This window comes from Adiantum capillus-veneris, chromosome 22 (genome assembly GCF_014529385.1).
Source record: "Adiantum capillus-veneris isolate H3 chromosome 22, ASM1452938v2, whole genome shotgun sequence".
Taxonomy (NCBI): Eukaryota; Viridiplantae; Streptophyta; class Polypodiopsida; order Polypodiales; family Pteridaceae; genus Adiantum; species Adiantum capillus-veneris.
In genome coordinates, this window is record NC_140952.1 from 36,503,945 (window position 1) to 36,524,529 (window position 20,585).

Genomic DNA, 20,585 nt, shown 5'->3' on the forward strand with positions numbered 1-20,585 from the left:
AGGGCCTGCGGTCGAAGATCCTCACAAGAACCAGCGCTTGCAATTGAGAGAAAAATATCGTCAACCTACTCAATATCAAGCAACATCTGCATCACGAGCAACGCCTGGCTTGGCTCTAAGCAGTCCTTGACACAGACACCACCCCCCGTTCTGCCTTCATATCCAGCTAGAGGCGGCGAAATTGCAGAGCTCAGGAGGTCGGCTAGGGCGTTGAAGATATAGCGCAGCCAGCAAGCCTATCAACACGCTCACAAAGCTGAAGCAAGGCTATGATCAAAAGCTGTGGCTGTGAATAAGCTAATTAGATCAAGACAGAGACTTTTAAAACGTTGTCCTAGACTACTGTGGTGGCGTGTGGAGCATTTTTCATCACAAAACACAGCCTAGATTCTTTTCTACAACTCGCTATCAATCAAGCAACTCAGGCACAACTGATGAACTTGTTTTTTGTGAGTGTTTCTTTGCATGAGCATTCATACCTAAGGCTTATTTTGAGCATGTCCGCCCATTCTGCTCTTGGATGCCCCCCTATGCAAGAGGTGCTTCTCACCTTCAAAGCCAACTTTGTGGGTTGTGTGGTACATCAAGATCAAATGCACAAGCAGAGCAGCTACGCTTTATTGATATTTGGAAACTTTGTACCAAATACTTGGTCTCCAAAATTCTCAACCATAGAGATGCAAGTTTTGGGTTGTGATGCCGACATTAGGTGCAACATTTTTGGGGTCAAGCTCGATGCAACCAAGCTTTATAGGTACCTACTTGATCAGTGCATGGAAAATAGCACCAATGCCAGAACTGATGAATATGGCAACTCTTTGAACAATAGGATCACAATTGTTTTTACCAATTCAATGTCATAAGTTTTTCAATTGTCAACATAATAACATATTTTCAGTCAAAGCCTCTTTTAGTTTATCTGTTGTCAGTCATGCCATGATAAAAATTTGTACGGGATATAGACACTGCCACACAGATCAGTGGTAAGACCTCCCAATTTTTGTCAGTTCTCAGCCTATTTTTTACCGCTTCTCAAGAGGTTACTGGGTACACTTGAAACCCAAGGTTTGGTAGTGAACCAAAAACTCCAATCATCAGCCTATTTTTTACCGCTTCTCAAGAGGTTACTGGGTACACCTGAAACCCAAGGTTTGGTAGTGAACCAAAAACTCCAATCATCTATTGGTAGCTAAATATTTGGCCTACACCCTATCTGTTCAAGGGGGGGTTACTGATCTAGCACCACATTATGGATAAACCAAAAATCCCTGGTTGTGAGAGAACCTAAAACTCACGGTTGATGAGTACACCAAAAACTCCAGGTATCATGAGTTGCTTATCCAGTTCGGGCTTGAGGGGGGGATTGTTGGGTGTGCAAGCCCGGATTCCATAATGTCTACGCATGTGAGAACAAATCTCAAGGCATGCATGCCACTTACAGTTTGCATGGCATATTTTTACTTTATAAGGCTTTACAATCAATCAAAAACATATAGCGTTATTTTTACTCCTGCTCTCGCTCTCTCTCTTTCTCTCGTTCTTTGTAGCTGCATCCATCTCCAAGCTCGCCATGGCTCCTCTCAGACGACACCCTCCATAGCCCTCTTTCCAACAAACCTGAAGGGGGCATTCATGTGGAGGGTGCCCTGGACAGCGGCATGAGCTACACCAAACCATAGCCTTAGTCTCCTGCTGAGACTTGAGCTCTTCTAGCTCACGCTTGATCTGCTCCAATGCCTCGTGATGTGGAGGCTTCTCCTGTCTAAGAGAGAAGGACCTCTCCTCTTGAAGAGCTTGCTGTAAATTTAGGGCTTCTAGTTCCCTACGTAAAGAAGTTAAAGGATCAGAAGGACTTTCCAAAAACACTAAGGGGGTCTCTACCTAAGGAGATTTGGTGAATAGCTTCCTAGCTCCCTCTATCCTAGTAGCAGCCGTGACAAACTCCTCCAAAATGGCGTCAGGTCGGAGACTCTCAGAGTTTTTGCTGGGAAGTTTTGGGATGAGCCTTCTCCACCCACTTCTTAACCATAAATTCCCCTGGTTGCTAAGGAATCTTGGCAACTAGAGACTTGGTTTTAGTCATGAGTTTCGCAAAAGTCTCGTCTGGCTGGAGCACCATGTTGGCCAACTCATCCAAAACCTTTTCATGATAGTCACCTGGCCTGAATGCTGCACATAACTATTGTCTTAAAGCTTCCCAAGTTGCAAAATGGTTCTCTGCAAACTGAGTGTACCATTTGTCTGCAAAGCCATCCAAGGTAGATGGAAAGAGTATCAAATAAGGATCTTCTCTATTAAGACCACGACCTCTACAGAGAGATACAAACCTCCTTGCATGGTCGTCTGCATCTTCTGAGGAGAGTCCCTTGAAGGTAGGAAACTTGATGTTTAGCTTGGCCAAAACAATGGTCAATGCCTCCATGGCCACTTGCTTAGGAGCCCACCGTTGCTCAATAGCTTGCTGCAACAAAATGGGAGAGAGCTTTACTGGGGAAGGTTGTTAAGGCCTTGGGCTATGGAGTATTTCACTTGAGAGGGGCCATGGTGGCTGTGAAGCAGCGTGCAGAGATGATGAGCAAGAAAACGAGAGAGAGAGAGAGAGAGAGAGAGAGAGAGAGAGAGAGAGAGAGAGAGAGAGAGAGAGAGAGAGAGAGAGAGAGAGAGAGAGAGAGAGAGAGAGAGAGAGAGAGACAAAATTACACGCTTAGATTGATTTCTTGTAAAAACTGACCTTACATATAAAAGAAAAAATTGCCATGCACCACTTGACTTGCCACTGAACCTACACTGCATGCTACAAGAGACCGTGCCCACAGGCTAAGACATCATTACCAGGCTTGCATACCCAACAATCCCCCCCTCAAGCCCAAATCACTCACAATGGACTTGAGATAGAGAGACCATGGCAGAGTTTCATTCACCTGAAACTATGAGTTGAAGCCCCTCCCCCCCCCCCCCCCCCCCCCCCCCCGACTATAGCATAGGTGTGTGTGTGTACTTCCCTCAAACAACCATTAGCGTGAGACATACCAGAACCCGACCAAAAAACAACAAAGGCGACCAAAAAACAACAAAGGCTAAAGGCTGGTCTTATCATTATATTTTTATGGCAGTGTCTATAACCCATACAAATGTGTCATGGCAGTACTTGAAAATTGATAAACTAAAAGAAGGATTTGACCGCTTTTGTTGACGAAAGACAAACTTTGATGAACAAAACTATGATACTTAACATGAAAAATAGTTTTTGTATGCTGTGTTGCTAATATACCGAGTGCTCGAAGCAACATTGGCTTTCCATCCGATCCACGTTGCTTTATCATAAGAATTTGTCCAAGCATCCTTGGTAGACCACTGTTTTGTAGTTGCATTTTGAGATGTTTGTCAAAGTGGAACAACCCTCTACAATATTGCTTCAGTATATTGTTGTTTGTTGAGGCCTATAGAGTATAGCCTTTTGATATAATGAAGCAGAGGACTGCTCCAAACCAGCATTTTGATAAGCTAGTTGAAAGACGAGCACCTATAGGTTATCTTCATAAGCACTTGGTGATCCACGACTGAGCATGGATGATTTGTCGAGCGTGAACAGGCCCTTGATTAAGGCCAAAGATTTAAAATAGGAATGGCCACTTATTAAGGTATGAACAAAAAAGGGAAAAAAAAACGAGTTCTCTGGGTCTGTGGCTGCGAATACAGACAACGAGGGGACGTTACAGGCTGTAGTGTTCTGTAGGTGGTAGATAAAGCAGGTTTGCAATGTCAGAAAGTCCCCAGCAGGTCAAGGCGTTCCTCTTGATGCAATGTATACCCCAATTGGTGCAACTCGATCAGCCTTCTCTCGCCTGTGTAAGCGGCTTTACCCACGTGCTGACTCCAAGCCAAGAACCTTGCTTAGGCGGCCCACCTGGGCTCTGATACCATATGTTAAGGCCTTGGGATATGGAGGATGTCGCTTGAGAGGGGCCATGGTGGCCGTGCCCAAGCGTGCAGAGATGACGAGAGAGAGAGAGAGAGAGAGAGAGAGAGAGAGAGAGAGAGAGAGAGAGAGAGAGAGAGAGAGAATTACACGCTTAGATTGATTGCTTGTAAAAACTAAGGCAAAAATTGCCATGCACCACTGATCTGGCGCGGCAGCACACTCAGCTCTAGCACAGAACTCACGGGTACAATGGGGGTGTCGAGGCTCAGGTGTGTAGGGATGGTGTAGACGTGATGTGTGTATAGACTCGCCACTCTAGACAATGTTGGACCATATATGAAGAAGATCCACCAACGGCATTTAAGTGTAGCCACCTAAGTCTATCTCGAAACTGAGTGGTGGTGGTGACCTGGCTACGATGTCCACTAGACCACCGTCTGTATCCCTGCCACGTGTCACTATCAGCCCAGAGAGTCCATCTAGTGTGAACAAGACCAGACCAACTGCACTAACTGTGTGTCCTGTGAAAGTGACATTGTAGCCTGCTACTGGTAGCATGGAAGAGGGTTGACTGGATCAAAGTCCCTAGTTTACATTAGAGAGTGTCTAGACGGATTTGATTAAGTATGAGATACGCTTTGATGAACCATAGATGATGAGCGCACATATGGGATTGTCATGTGCTATCTCGGTGCTGAGAAGAAAATGATGGAAGATCTAGAGGCTAAGATCAATTGATTTTGCATGCTTCACAATCCAGTGATGCAAAAGTGGATTTCACAGTACGAGGATGCAAAGCAAGAGCGACAAAGGGCACGAATCGAGTGGAGATGGGGAAGACGACTACCGATGCATTATCCGGCGGATCTTGAGAGCATACCAATATTCATGAGCTTAAGATGGTTGCACAACCAATTAAAAATCGCACAACAGTGCGAGGATCTTGACTAAGGAGGAGTGGGAGTACTCTCGGGATTGCGCAACCAAGGTATGTTTGTAATGTACGACTCGTGACTTTCTAGATGTTTGGACGGCCACTCATAATCTTTGTTGATTGTAGTATAAGTCATACATGGCAGCATGGTGGAAATGTCAACATTTTAGGGTGGAACGGATCAACAAAAAGCGTTTTACACAAGATTATGGAATCATGACAAAATTCGAACAATCTAGTCGACAACGGTCCTCTGATGCAGATCCTGTGGTGGTGGAACTCACTTACTTCGGCACTCTACAAGAGATTTTGAGGATATACAGGATTTTTATGGATTTGTTCGACGTGCAATGGTTCAAGATAAACATGGAGAGTCGCAATACTACTGGGCGCAGAGGAGAGTCAGATTTCTTTGAGGTGGACTCAACCAAAAAATGGACCGACCTTCGAGACACTTTTGTACTACCTGAGCGTTGTGAACAAGTAAGCCTGTAAATATTTAACATCCAACTTTAGAGGGCTGATGGTCTGGAAGAACTCATGTAAGTTATGTGGCTCTTGCAAGTGGTATTTCATCCTACAAAGTCTGCACCAAACTGGTAGTATATCATAGAGGTAGCCCCTCATAGTGCACAAACGTATGAAGGCTACAATGTGCCAATCACAGCAGCATTAGTGGAGGAGATCGGAGAGGATGCCGATTCGAAAGCCACTGAGGTGGTGCCAGACGAGCCTGGCACTGCTACTCTCTATGGGATGCATGCGGAAGACCTAAAAAATGAAACGGAGAACATTTGCTTAAACCGAGAGCTCTATATAGACATAGGGAGTTATGCTAAGTTATGCAAAAATGAGAGAGAGACCTCTTAAAATCATAGAGACATTGTATCTGAGCCATTTTGATCCTTTTTATAATATATATTGTATTCACGTTGAGTTTTGTCCATTCTTTTCTCTATGCTATACTTGTAAAATTTAAATTGTGATTAATCAAATTAGAACTTGTTTAGATTTTCTTCTCCATTTACCATTAAGATTTAACGTTCGTGCATTTAATGCAGGTATGGATGATGATCACTTTCTTTCTTCCTTGGATCCCAAGGAGAGGAGGTGATACGAAGATTTCCATCACTATGAAGCATTGTTGCATTGTTCCACTCCTTCAGTGTCTCCCTTTGCTTCGGAGCGATCAGTGCCCTCCGAGATTTCAGTGTTAATTAGACGATGTACACACTCTTCTAGCCGCCGACGCTCTAGTGGTGGCGGTGGCGACTGCTGTGGAGGAGCCACTGCTGATGCTTAGACACCATTTTGTAGTCTTCGAGGCTCCTTACCTTCCCCTTCTTTGCCCGTCCCCACACCAGACACGAAATCACCCTCTACTCCAGGTTTTGCACGACTATCGGCCGTTCTTGGCTATACACCACTCGCTACTCCTCCGGGAGTCACCTCACTTGACACTCCTCGCTTCAGGACCCAGACTCCAGTGAAAACATCTGTCTTGCGTACCCCCATCGAGACGCCACTCGAGACCCCTGTCGAGACACCTAGGTTCACGCTCACAGGCGGGAGAGCTTGTCGTACTCGGTCGACATGAGCGACATCATCATTTTGGATGACGACGATAAGAAGGTGATATCACGCATGCGCGGCCTTTGCTTTCAGGTGTTTCAACACTACATACTAAACACCTAGAGTGAATTGCCAAATGAACTAAAAGACAGAGTCATCAGCATGTTGCATGACGAGTTTCCCGTGTCAAATTGGGATAAGCGCTTCAATGAAGACCTTATGAAGATGCGGATGCACGAATACTGTAAGCACAAGCATTCTGAAATGCAAAAAACAATAAAGCATGGCCGGTGGAACATGCCAGATTGGCTAGCCGAAGAAGATTGGAAGAATGCAAAGCGAGTAGCACGAGAGAATCCTGACAAGTGGAAGCAACAAAAAGAAGCAGCCAGAGCACGAGTAGAGGCAGGGAGCTCACACCACTTGGGGAGCGACGGATGGACATCATATGCCGACTTTGTAAGTCTTTTGCCATTGCCCTTTAGGTTTGGTAGTTATGGGTAATTGTACTTTTAATAACGTATTCTTTGTAAGTTTTGAACAATGGTCGATGTGACAGGACAAGACCCCACACCGTATGAGCGCGAGTATGTGGACAGAAAAGGCTTAAACATCCTTATGGACATTCTCAGTTCTAGCTTCGGTTTGGTTATATTTAACTTTTCTCTCTTACATTTGTTGTATTTTGATAATAAGCTAAAAAATAGATTGTTTTGTAATTATATGTTTATACTTACATAAGGTCTTATTGTTTTTTCATCCGTCGCTATATAGAAACACGTATAGCGATATTCTCTTTGAGACATTTTTAGCGATGCCGAGAGGAAAAATATTACAGTCGTCACAAGTGTACGGAACCTCTTGTAGTGACTCTTATATATCGCATTTACTTGCGCTCTATTGCTATGGTGCTCACAAAATGATGAATGCCACGTTGGTGTATCCACCAACGTATCCACCATAGCTCTTACAGTTCAATGCAAGTACCAGGTAGTGAGCTTGTCCCCTACTTTCTTTTATCCACCATAGCTCTTATAGTTCCAGTGCAAGTATAAGGTGGTGAGCTCAAGTCTCCTACTGCATCGCAATCTCCCTCCAGATTGCACTAACGATTTGAAGATGAAAAGAAATGAGGCTCTACAGTAAGAGGAAATCTACAAAATTTCCATCTAATGAAAGGTGGAAAAATAGAGCGAGTAGGTGTCCCCAATTTCGGAAGCAGCTGGATAAAGGGATATCTCGGGAGATCCTCAGGATAAGTTTGAAGTCAAAAAGGGGGAAGGGAGCACGTGGAAAGAGGATGCAATAGACACGTGGAAAGAGGAAGGGGGAAAGAGAGAGAGAGAGAGAGAGAGAGAGAGAGAGAGAGAGAGAGAGAGAGAGAGAGAGAGAGAAATCTCATTTCCCAGCTCGAAACGCAGTTCTCAGTCACTCCTTACGGAGGGTGTGGCCATGGGTCGGCAGATGCGGCAGAGGGGAGAGCGAGAGAGACACGGAGAGAGCTCCTCTGAGTGATGGGCATGGGTGCGCAGGTCCGACAGAGGGTAGAGTGGGAGAGACAGTGAGAACGCTGGTGTGAGGTGGTGCTGGTGTGAGGTGGTCCGAGGGAGTGTTTTAGAGGCGAAGATCGACGAGCTGCAGAGGGTGAGGCCATCGCTACGCAGGTAGGGCAGAGGGGAGGGCGTCGCGCAGAGAGAGATGGAAGAGAGGAGAGAGAGGGTATCTGGGTAGATTCCATGTAATCGGACAGTGGACCCAACGAGTAAGTATGTAGGTGCTAAGTGATCTCATTTGTGGAAATAGTTCACAAGAAAGTTTGAGCATAGCTTACACACAGTAACAAAGTTCAAAATGTGGTCATGACTTGGCTATGAAATATTGAAAGGCTCCTAGAAAATCTCATGCATCTCCGAGACCCATTTGACACAAGTTTCCTCAAGATTACTCGACATAAAGATGTGGTCATGTGTGCCTGACTTTACAGATGCAATTATGCCCAACTCGGTATCTACTAACATAATATGGAAGAGTACATAACCCTTTACATGTGTCTCTGTGCGAGATGAAGGCTAAACGCCGAGTGAGATGAAGGGGAGAGGAAGAGAGAGAGAGAGAGAGAGAGAGAGAGAGAGAGGCCACCGAAGGCGGTTGGTAGTACTCGTAGTTAAAAAAGCCTAAGACAAAATTGTGTGACTATGCATGAGGCAGGGTTTTTCATAAAGAAACTGATAACTATGTGTCGCTTGATCATTGTCATTGTCTAAGAGCGGATTCGTGTCGCTTGATCATTGTCATTGTCTAAGAGCGGATTATCACGAGGTTCTACCCTTGCCGCGCATCAACAATTTTGGACTATTTTTGTAAAGAAAATCCATGCAATTTGAACAATCACAAGAAGATCTAGAAATATTCTCATGTAGGAAAACGGAGTCTTTTTCAGTGTTTTTCATACCATGCATAACATCATGAGCTTCTGCTCGAGAGGGGCACCACATACCTAGCTAGGTACGATTGGGGGCAGGGACCCCGGCCTCCCCACCAAGCCCGCGGTCCCCTGCCCCCAATCGTACTTAGCTAGGTATGTGGTGCCTCCCTCAGAGAAACTCATGATGTTGAGGTAAGTCACAATGTGAATCATTGTGAGAATTTGTCTAAAACTTCTTGTGAAGGAACAAGAATAGAATTTCAGCCGAGCTGAGAAGCGAAGGCAAGGTTTGTTGATCCGTGGGGGAAGGGGTTAAACCTTGCTTGGGCGGATGCGCTCTATGACCCTCAAGGATAACCTTGGACAAATGCATTGTCTCAATTAGAGGCCGTCATTATCTTGGACAACTAGGGGGTCCATTAAAGAGGATCTATTGGATTCATCATACACTAATCTTGGTCATGGATCATGCACTAATCTTGGTCATGGAATCAAGAAGGTGAATAATTGGACTGAGGGTTGATCTAAATTAAGTGTTCGCGCAGTCATCCGCTTGATCGGATTCTCTGTGAGTTGCAAGAAGTTTCACAAATCTACCAATTTCAGCCGAGCTAAGACACAAGGGCAAGGTTCGTTGATGCTTGTGGGCGGCTGGAAAAATGCATCGTCGGTGGAGATTGCGCGTGAGCTCCCACGAGCTTCCACAAGAAGATTTAGAAATTTTCTCATTTAGAAAAAGGGAGTCTTCCTTGGTGTTTTTCATACAATGCATAACATCATGAGCTTTTGCTTGAGAGACACCGGATACCTAGCTAGGTACGATTGGGGGCAGGGGACCGCCGGTCCGGTGGGGGGGCCGGTGGTCCTCTGCCCGCCCCCAATCGTACCTAGCTAGGTATGCGGTGCCTCCTCCCTCGCAGAAGCTCATGATGTTGAGCATTGTATGGAAAACACTGACAAAGACTCCGTTTGAAAATTTCTAAATCTTCTCGTGCCACCACCACCAAAAACACACCTCATCTTTACATAAATGCCACAATTTATTGCTTTGAAGATGCTGGAGCTTAGAGAAGAATACAAGGGAAGCAAGGTCTCTTTCATACACTCTCTGCATTTTTCTTATTCATGTCATCAGAGGTAGCAAGTCCACTTCTCCTTCGTTTCCTAGTTTTTCTAACAAACGGAGATTCAAATTCAGGAGAGATCCTCCTCCTCCTTGTGTTTTGCCGTAATTAATCGACCGCATCAGCACGCCTTGCAGTGCATTGATGCCATGTGCTTAATCAAGTCAACAACTCGGTTGCTGCAAAACAAGAAAGAGAAACTTAATTGACAACCAGGAAAGGGAATATATTTCATTGGGCCTTCAATTCTGTGTGTGTGTGTGTGTGTGCGCGCGCGTGAGTCCAACAGATCGAGTTGTTGCTAAACAGAGCAGGCAATGGAGTGCTTACCTGTATCCCCACTCGTTGTCGTACCACGAGACGAACTTGATAAAATGATCATTCAAAGCAATGCCTGCTTTGGCATCGAAAATGCTTGACCTGCAATTCAATATAAAGTAAAGATAAGCCTATGTCACCATACACATACTATATCCTTAACACAACTACATGTCATAATACCTGCTATCGCCTATAAGGTCTGATGAGACAAGGTCATCCTCTGTGTAACCAAGAATACCTTTAAGCTTACCCTCTGCCTCTCTCCTGCATAACAAGAGGTTCCAAGACTTCAACGCATTGATCGTATCCGCCAAAATGCAATCAATTGAGCAATGACTCACCTCACAACAGCTTTAATCTCGTCGTAGGATGCTGCTTTTTCAATCCTAACTGTGAGATCAACGACCGAGACATCAGCGGTTGGCACACGGAACGCCATGCCTGTAAGCTTGCCATTCAAGGACGGAAGCACCTTGCCAACTGCCTGCAAGCCATCACCTTTTGTCTGTAAATATTTTTGATGTGTGCATGGATACATGTGTCGGTACATATACACATACATACGTTGGTATATATACATATACATATACATATATATCAAGCATACATCACACTATCTACATGTACAAAGCCTTGCCTTTGTGCACAGGTCTCCTTTCTATATATTACGTAGGTACATGCTTGCATACACTGTCGTGCATGTTCTCAGTCGTACGACAAGTGCATATTCTGCATTTGTGCTGTGTGTATACATGACACACACCAAACTATGTACATATACCAAGGCTTGTCATTTTAGAACTTTAGTGTAAGACCGACAGAGCAAGACCTTTGCAGCCCCGGTTGAGCTGGGGATGATATTGAATCCGGCACCTCTGCCTCCCCTCCAATCCTTGGCAGATGGCCCATCAACCGTCTTTTGAGTTGCTGCTCACAAAGCAAAGCACATACTTGTTAGCTAGTGCAAAGATCATAGACTGAGCCATTGAATGCAACATCATGACATAGACCTGTCAGAGAGTGAACCGTGGTCATGAGACCTTCGACAATGCCAAAGTTATCATCAATAACCTAATACCATAAAGTATAATCAGCACCAATATGAGGAAAAAATCAGCTTGCACTCCAAGCTTAACCATATCTACGTATCTTTGAGCGATTCTCAATTAAATTTTTACCTTGGCAAGCGGCGCCAGGCAATTGGTGGTGCAGCTGGCATTTGAGACAATGTCTATATCGGGCTTATAGTCGTGTTCATTCACGCCCATTACGAACATAGGTGCATCCTTGCTGGGTGCACTAATCACCACCTTCTTGGCTCCACCCTGGAACAAATCATCAAATAATACTGAATTCCAAACATGTATGACAAGCGTTTTCATGCAATGGAATTTGTGAATGCTTATGATACAGACACAGAAATTATAGCACATCGATGGAAATTAAGATATCCTGAATACCGAAAATGTACGGCAAGCACTCTTGTGAATGCCTAAAAATATTCACAGAGAAAAATAACAAAGGATCCAGCATATTAGAATGCCCTTGATTGTCATGTGGCGGCGTGGTGCGTCATAGCTTACTCACAACTTGGTAGATTTATATGAAAAACATGTTGTGTACCTTGAGATGAGCAGCTGCTTTTTCCTTGTCGGTAAAAACACCGGTGGACTCCACAACATACTCAACTCCTGTCTCTCTCCATGGTATCTCAGCTGGGTCCCTTCATTGCATCCAACGAAATCTTAAGTAATGCTTGATTAGTGAAAAATACAGTCAAAATTTTATCGAAACGCCTGATGTGGTACCTTAAGCCATAAACCGCAACTTTATGCTCGCCAAACAAAAGAGTTTTTGGGTCCTTCACTTCTACATGGGCGGTTTTCAGCTTGCCATGCACACTGTCATATTTGCACATGTATGCCTTTTTCCAATATAGCAAAGGGAGTCACTCATAGAGTTTTGAACTACCTTCATAATCAGCTTCCAACTAACGCTTACTTAAATTTTATGCTAAAAGTAAGCATACACAAGAGGATTTAGAAATCCATACAATGCATAACATCATGAGCTTCTGCTCGAGAGGCACCGCATATCTAGCTAGGTACGATTGGGGGCAGGGGACCACCGGCCCCCCCACCGGGCCGGCGGTCCCCTGCCCCCAATCGTACCTAGCTAGGTATGCAGTGCCTCCCTCGCAGCAGCTCATGATGTTGAGGTAAGTCACAATGTGGGAATTATTGTGAGAATTTGTCCAAAACTTCTTGTGATAGCTTAGCTACTCGAATGAATAAAATCAGAATATACCAAATGTGTTCTCAATAACACACAAACTAATCCAGAAAAATAAATACCCCACATACAAAAAATAATTGTAAGACAGCTCAAATGTTACCATGTAATCTGTGGAAATGAAGGGATCATTCACTGCAACAAGCTCAATGTCATCCCTCTCCAAAATCACTCGTGCGACAAGGCGGCCGATTCTTCCAAATCCTAAGTTTGAAAACACCGCATTTGATTTAATCAACAGAATATTGCAAAAAAGTCTTCGGAGAAAAATGAAATGTGCTGAGATGCTTACCATTAATACCGACTTTGATCGTCCCAGTTGATCCTATCAATATTCAAATCAATAGAGATCAGCATCACATTTAATATACAGAAATTGAGTTATATTAAAAGCGGTTGATCCTATTAATATTCGATCAATAGAGATCAGCATCACATGTAATATACAGAAATTGAGTTATATTGAACGGTGCGCAGACATGCCAATAGTTCTTAATGACCTGGAGTAACGGCATAAGCATCGAATTAAGAAAAATTCTCAGGGCTGTACATTCTACAGAAGTTTGAATTCCGGATTAAGTTGAATGGATTCGTGGATTAAAACCGAACTAATATATCATCAAATGAGGTACACATTTGCTGAATTGAATTAATTTGCACGCTGGCAATCGTTTGTAGTAATCACTTGAAACCAAATCAAAATCAGAAAAATGAGTGCTAATCAAATGCGACCGTGCTAATCAAACCACCAAATCAAGTGCGCTAATCGTGATTAAAAAACGATGAAGGAATGTAATTACCCATTGAGCACAGGTCTCGGCGCGTGAGAGATTGGGCTGTGAGGATGGAGCGAGCGATTAAGAAGAAAGAGTAGTAGAGAGTCGGAAGAAGGCGCCGTGCTTTTGACGGAAAATCACGAGGGATAAGAGTTACACGTATGAGTTTTATTTTAGAAGTGCGCCATGATCAAGCCTTCCAAAGTAGAAATAAACGGAGCGAACCTAGGAGCACCGTTTTCAAAGTTCAAACGCTTTTTTGTCTCTTTTCCTGATTTTGTAATTTTCATCCCCTTCCACATGCCTACACTTCAATTTAATAATAATTCAAGCATCACCATCTGCCTAGCATCGTCTCATATTCTTGAGAGAAAAACATAAGCCATGATGTGGGCGCCCTATTTTCCTCTCATAACTTATTTCAATCTCCAACTATTCAAAATTTTGGGATTTCAAGGAGCCAATAATTTATTGGGGTGGGTGCCTATTGAAAAACACATTGGCAGTGGAAAGTGCTGCTAGTGGCGCCTTTTTTTGTTAGACGGGATTTCAACAAATGTGCCCGATCATAGCCTGTTGATCATTGCACGCAAAATCACTTTTCTTGCTGGTAGATGCTCTGTAGCGTTATCGATTGCACACCTCCATGCTCAAAACGGAGTAGCACAGAGAAAAAGGCTCGCCATCTCCTTAGGGGTCTTTAATATGGCCCCTTTACCCTATTTGCTAGTCCTCCTGGGATTCGCTCTACTCAAACAAAACATTAACTTATCGAAAAGATTTGGATTTTTAATAAAGTTTATAGGGGAGGTCGAGGGTCTGGCACAACACACGAGAACCAAGGAGCGCTCTAGCAAATTTTCCACCACCATATGGCCACCATTAATTTTTGAAGGTTTTGATTTCTCTATTAAAAAAGAATCGGGGTCCTACTTTGTGTTTGCAGTAGGTATAAGGGTTGGTTTATAATTTTTATCCATTTGCACATACATTGAATTTTGATCGAAACATAGCTTGCTACTAGCATTACAGCCTGTCTTGCCTTTTTTTGTTGCTTCATGACAAATTTGTGGCAATTTTGCAGTCACTCTACATCAGCTTGGGCCAAAAGATGGTCAAAGATCACAAAAAGGAGTATTAATGTGTTCCTTAAGGGAAACCATTCATGAAGGTGAAGAAGGGTCGGCCGTGCTATTGAGATTTTGGTAGGGGGCTCCCACAAAGTGTTCCCAACAGTGAGGAGAGCATGTGGCTATTACCATAATTTGCTCACTCATTAAGTGCAATTGATGGAGTCACAACTACCACAATTATTGCTTCCAATGTTCTGCCACATTTTTTGAGTGCATTGAGGCATCCTTAAGAATGCTAGTCACAATTTGAAAGTGGCATGCTTCTTTGCAATACCCAACCTGAATTATTCCACAGAGGCAAGGCTTAAGAATGCTAGTCACAATCTGAAAGAGGCATAAAAGAAAAGTGGCATGCTTCTTTGCAATACCCACGATTGAATTATTCCGCAATAACTGAACTCCAAGCGACCAATTGTTGTCTTAGCCTTTTTGCGTTTAAACATTTTTAAAAATATAAAACTGCTCAGTTGAGCTGGATTTGCATTAATCATAGAAAGTTACAAAGAACCCTCACATATCCTTTGCGCAGGGTTATCCCAAAAAAGAATACATCAACAGGGCACCCCAAAATAATCTTACTTGTGTCACTTGCAGTTATGGCTCCATATACTATGGAGCTTCCACCAACATGATTCCAAAACAACATTTGTTTCAAGAGGATCACACTTCTTGTAATGGAAATGGCCTATGAACTTTGAGAATAACGGAATTAAGAGAATTAGAGAGAACGTTTTTGTGAGACTACTTTGAGAGCATAGAGGGTGAACTTAATTGACGGTAGCAACATAATCATAGTACTTAGTTCACATGGCATCAGCAATAGTTTTGCAAGAGAGCAAGTTTAGAGAACTTGACAACAATTGAGAACCGGATTTATGTGGAGCCGGTCCCCCTCCAATAGGCATTTGTATTATAGATTCTCCCGTTAAGAGAGACTTGGTACAATACAATCATTGTGTTCCTTGTGACCTAGGTGATGCAATGAAGATGGAAAGCTTCATGCATCACGGGCATAACATAAACTTTGTAAAAAGCATTAGCTATCCCAAGCCTCAGTCCCAAGGCCTCAAACACCTTGAAGGTGGAGAGCAATAGCGGGGAATAAGGGTAGGGAAGAGGAAGAAGAAACATTCCATAGGAGAAAGAAGTAGTTCCTCACTTATCATCACTCTTATTGCTAGCATACTTAATAGCATAGTAATGAAGATGGATAAGATAGCAAGCTTAAGCATTGAAGCATGGCTCTTGGTTGGATTTGCATTCCATAGCCAAGAGGGCTGGTGTAGGCTCTCAACTTCTCTACTAGCTTGAAGAAGGAGATGGAGATCTTGCACTTTGAACTTCACACAATGAGAGTGTGTGTGGGAGAGTATACCCCCCAAGCTCTTAGGAATTGGATCGTGCTAGCTAGGGTGGATGAAAGAGAAACATGGTGCAAGTGTGTGAGTCTGTGTAAGCATGGTTATCACTCAAGTGAATTAGGTTCCAAGATAGGATTAGCTTGGACTCATAAACACAATCTTGAGTATTGAGTTAGCTTAGCACAAGCTCACCATAGACAAGCATGTAGTGCAAAATGAAGTTGTTGTTTATTGATTCAAGAAATGAGCTTTAAGTAGCTCTACAACCTTGCTCCACAGTATGTGGGATAAATCCACTCTCCTCTCCTTGACTCACACCTTAGGACAAAGCTCACACTTTACACAAGCAGCCCCCCTTCTTTCTTTGGTCGACCCCCCCTTGTAGCTTATGCTTAAAGCTCATTGGACCCTTCGAGGCCTAGCCAATCACATGCAAGAGGCATATCAAGCAACAAGGGTAGCCTTGGGACAAGTGTCCCCCTTTCCCCTTTGAGAGAGAGGGCTTGATAAATGCAAAAACAATTAACTAATTTATCATTGGACCCCTTGGGAGGCCAACCAATAGGCTTTAGGCACACCATGAGGGAAACATGGGTAGGCCTTGACATGTGTCCTTGCTGCCTCTTGAGGCTTGGGCTTTCCGTGTGTGTGTGTGTGTTTTCTCTCTCATCCCTCTAGCTTTAGGGCTTGCCCCTCTTGAGTAGGGATTGGATTTGAATTTTTGAATACCTTACCATCAAGAACCTTAGTTAGCAAGCATGACAAAGCACCTCAAGCATGGGTAGTGTTACCACAAGCACCTCAAGCATCTTAATCCAAAGCACGACAAGCACCTCAAGCACCTTAGTCATCAAGCACGACAAGCACCTCAAGCTTAGGTAGGGTTCCCACCTCAAGCTCGTCCATAGCTGTTAAAGGACTTTTAACACGGACCTTTGGAGTTATTCAATGAAGCTAACCCTAAGGTCTTTAAGCTCCATTGAATAGCCTTGCTGTGTGGTGGCAAATCATCTCTCTTTTGGACCCGTTTACCATTGGCCCCATGTTGAGATAGACCCATAAGCACATGTCTATATTCTAACCCTTGTTCCCGTTTATCCTCCCACATTAAATGATTAGTTTAATATGAGAAAATCATTTGGCTGGTTAGATATTAGATTTTAGGACATTAATTACGAAAGAAAATTTGCCCACCTCGTTTTTTTTTTGGAAATCTTGGTTTGCGTCATGAAGTACTTGAGACTTTGGTGGTCTATTCGTAAAATGAATGGAGTCCCCAATAAATAGTGCTTCCATGTGTCTAGAGCATGTAGAAAAGCTAAAAGCTCTTTCTCATAAATTCCCAAGACTCGTTCATCCGTATTGAGCCTTCAGCTCTCATATGCTATGGCATGCCCTTCTTAAAGCAAGATTGATCCAAGGCAATCACCACAAGCATCACATTGGACCTCAAATGGCTTTAAGAGATCCGGAAGCATGAGGACTGCTTGGGAGGTAAGCTTCTCTTTGAGCTTTTCAAAAGAATTTTTCTCCTTAGCAGTCCATAAATATTTAACGTTCTTCTTTGTTAAGTCATGTAATGGTCTAGCTATTTGAGAAAATTTTTCTATGAAGCGTCTATAGTATGCACACATACCAATAAAGCTTCTTAGCTCATGTAGATTCCTTGGATTAGGCCATGCTTTTATTACCTCTAACTTTGATGGATGCATACGGATACCATTTTGAGAGATAATATGACCTAAGTATTGAATCTCTTGAAGGAAAAAATCACTTTTCTTTTGGTTGAGAAAAAGCTTGTTCTCCCTCAATGCTTGAAAAATCACTTGGAGATGTTGGTTTTTTCCTCCAAGGACTTGGAGTAGATGATGATATCATCAAAGAACAGCGAAATTGCGATAGGGTCTAAAGATTTTCTCCATTAGACGATTGAATGTGGCTGATGCATTTGTCAAGCCAAAAGGCGTGACTAGATATTCATAAAGAGCAAATGTTGTACAAAACACGGTCTTTTGAATATCTTCATTCACTATCCTTATTTGATGATAGCCACTTTTAAGGTCAATCCTACTGAAGTAGGTAGATCCTTGTAGCTTATCAAATAGATCTTCTACCCAAGGCACAAGAAATCTGTTTTTGATAGTGATATGGTTTAGTGCTCGAAAGTCCCCACACATACGGTATGTACCATCGTTCTTTGCACTAAAAGGACTAGAGAACAAAAGGGAGAGGAGATAGGCCTCACCATCCCTTTGTCCATCAATTCTTGTCCTTGCCTCATGATCTCCTCTTGTTGAGCTTGGGAAACTCAATAAGGAGGTTTATTAGGAAATGAGCTTCCTGGTAGGAGTTCAATTTGACGGTCATCATCCCCTCATTTTGGAGGTAAGTCCATAGGGATATCATTGATGAACACATCTTGGAATCCTTTTAGAAAATTAGACAAGTCTAACTGTTCTTGATTCCTACCATTTACATTTCATGAAACATTAAGAACTTTTAGGGACTCTTTCACAAAAATCATGTATGCAGAAACCGAGCTGGTCATTGATTTCTCAAAAGCAGGAGGATTTACAAGTGGTATAGTATGACCAGACTCACTAGAATCTATATACATGTTCTTTTCCATGTAGGTGAAGTAGATTCTCCTTTCAGGGAACTTCATGTTGGCAGCCATGCAGTTGAACCATGGTGCCCCTAGGATAGCATCCTCATGTTGGAGAGGAGAGATAAAGAACTCTTCTTTGTGGACATAGATTTGGACATTAAGCCTCAACTTCCCAATCAAGGGAGTAATGGAGGCTTACTGTCCCTTGAAAGTGGTATCGGCACTTACAATATCTCCCATCTCAAAGGCTTGAATGCCCAACTTGGTGGCCAAATCCGTTGATATGAAGTTGTGAGTAGAGCCAGGGGCAAACAAGATGAAGGCATCATGCTCCCTTACCTTTCCCCAAGCATAGGAGAGAGGTGATCCATTGCAATGAGCATCCTCTTTTGGAGCTTCGATAGTGGAAGAACTAGGAGTCTCATTGCAAGCATTGCTCTTGGGGCAAGAATGATAGCCATGTCCTTGCTCCCCATACTTAAAACAATTATGGTCCTTGCAAAATTATTCAAGATCTTTAGGAGAGATTTTGTTTCTAACTTTGTAAACTCCCTTCTCCTTGGACCGATTTTTGTTGTTGGAATTGCGTTGGGAAGAATTTTGGGCATTGATTTTCCCCTTTGCATCACTCTTGTCTTTGTTTTCCATGGGCTTGACATTCTGTCTAGCCCCTTGTTGGAAATTGATGCGCGAAGAAACCATGGTGTGGTGGATTACTTCAGTGAGATAGAGCCAGGCCATTAAGAGTTGACATACTCGGTCATCTCTTCAGGTAATCCCGTGTAGAATTGTTGCTTTTCTCCGCAAAGTCTATCTTTTGAAAGGCAGTATCCTTGAGATGTAAATCCCAAAACTTGTCTACATATTTGTGGATAGACTCATGAGAGAGAAGCTTCAAACTGCACCATTTGGTATGCACTTTGTCCTTTGCATCGCTTGCAAGGAATTGTATCATGATGGAAACTTGTAGAGTTTTCCATGTCTTTGGGGCTTTGCCATAGCCACGAAGGCTAGCCCATCATTGACAAGCCAATTTTTGGAAGTGCATAGCTACATGGCGTATCTTGGAGGACCCCGTGAAGCCCTCGTCCCCAAAGGCTGCATCAAATTACTAGATGAAGGCCAATACTTTGTCGGTAGCACCAAAGGTTCCATCATAGGTGAGAAAAGATACACTCTTCCCTCTTTGAACTTCTTGAGCTTTTATGAACTTTGCCATGCAGAGTAAGATTTACGATGTCCTCCTCTCTTGTATTCTCTAGGAGAAAAGCCATAGCTTTCGTTGGAAGAGGAGGAAGGTGAAGAAGAAGGAGAAGAGGGTGACCTCTTTCTTGCACTTTTCTTCCTTTGTTTCCTCTCTTCCCTTTCAAAGTGACAAGGAGAAGGACTATGGGTTGAACGTTTCCTCTTGGGAGGAGTTAGTGATCGTCTAGACCTCTGTCTTTGTGGAGCCACATCTTCAAGGAGCTTAAAGATTCATTACTTTCTTGCTCTTTGGATTCCTCCTCTTGTATGGGAGAGAGTCGTCTTTTGGGGGGCTCTTCAAGAGGCCTCCTAAGCTCTCTCTCCTCTTGGAAAGGAAGGGAAATCCCATAACATTACTTTCTTGATTTTTGGATTCCTCCTCTTGCATGGGAGAGAGTCTTCTTTTGGGGATCTCTTGAAGAGGCCTCCTAACCTCTCTCTCCTCTTGGAGAGGAAGGGAAATCCCATAAGCTCAAATTCGTTGAGTAGCTTTGGCTTGCAAAGCAGGGTTGCCCATAACTTGTTGCAACCCACCAATGTTCTTTCTAAAAATCTATCCACCAATGACTTTGGCATCCATTCCTCCTAGCCAGTCATTTGTAATTTGAGTTGCAACAATTGGTGCCAGCCATGGCAAGGTTTATCTTGACCTCTCTTTATTGCAGTGGTTGAGAATAAGATTTATGCTCAATAGTGCACATCTTTGCCTGGTTATTGTCAGCCATATTAAAAAAATTTGATATTTTGCTTAGTTTATTCTTTGGCCATTCAAAACCTTAGTTGCTACTCCTCTTAGCCTTTGAAAATCAGCACTTAAGTATCTACACCCACGGATGGAATTGGTTAATTATAGAGAGTAGTGGAGTGGGTCT

General features: G+C 43.2%; 1 protein-coding gene across 1 annotated transcript; it reads right to left on the reverse strand.

Moving 5' to 3' along the window:
• Positions 1-9,874: 9,874 nt before the first annotated feature.
• Positions 9,875-13,519, reverse strand: LOC147429164 (glyceraldehyde-3-phosphate dehydrogenase, cytosolic-like). Its single transcript, XM_086495292.1, has 12 exons — positions 13,391-13,519; positions 12,883-12,915; positions 12,694-12,794; positions 12,107-12,222; positions 11,922-12,021; positions 11,477-11,623; positions 11,309-11,369; positions 11,128-11,225; positions 10,640-10,782; positions 10,479-10,562; positions 10,308-10,397; positions 9,875-10,156 (listed from the first exon to the last, which is right to left on the reverse strand). Exons 1-12 carry the CDS (start codon positions 13,392-13,394, stop codon positions 10,099-10,101), a joined length of 1,035 nt encoding a protein of 344 aa, XP_086351418.1. The 5' UTR covers positions 13,395-13,519; the 3' UTR covers positions 9,875-10,098.
• Between the last annotated feature and the right edge of the window lie 7,066 nt (positions 13,520-20,585).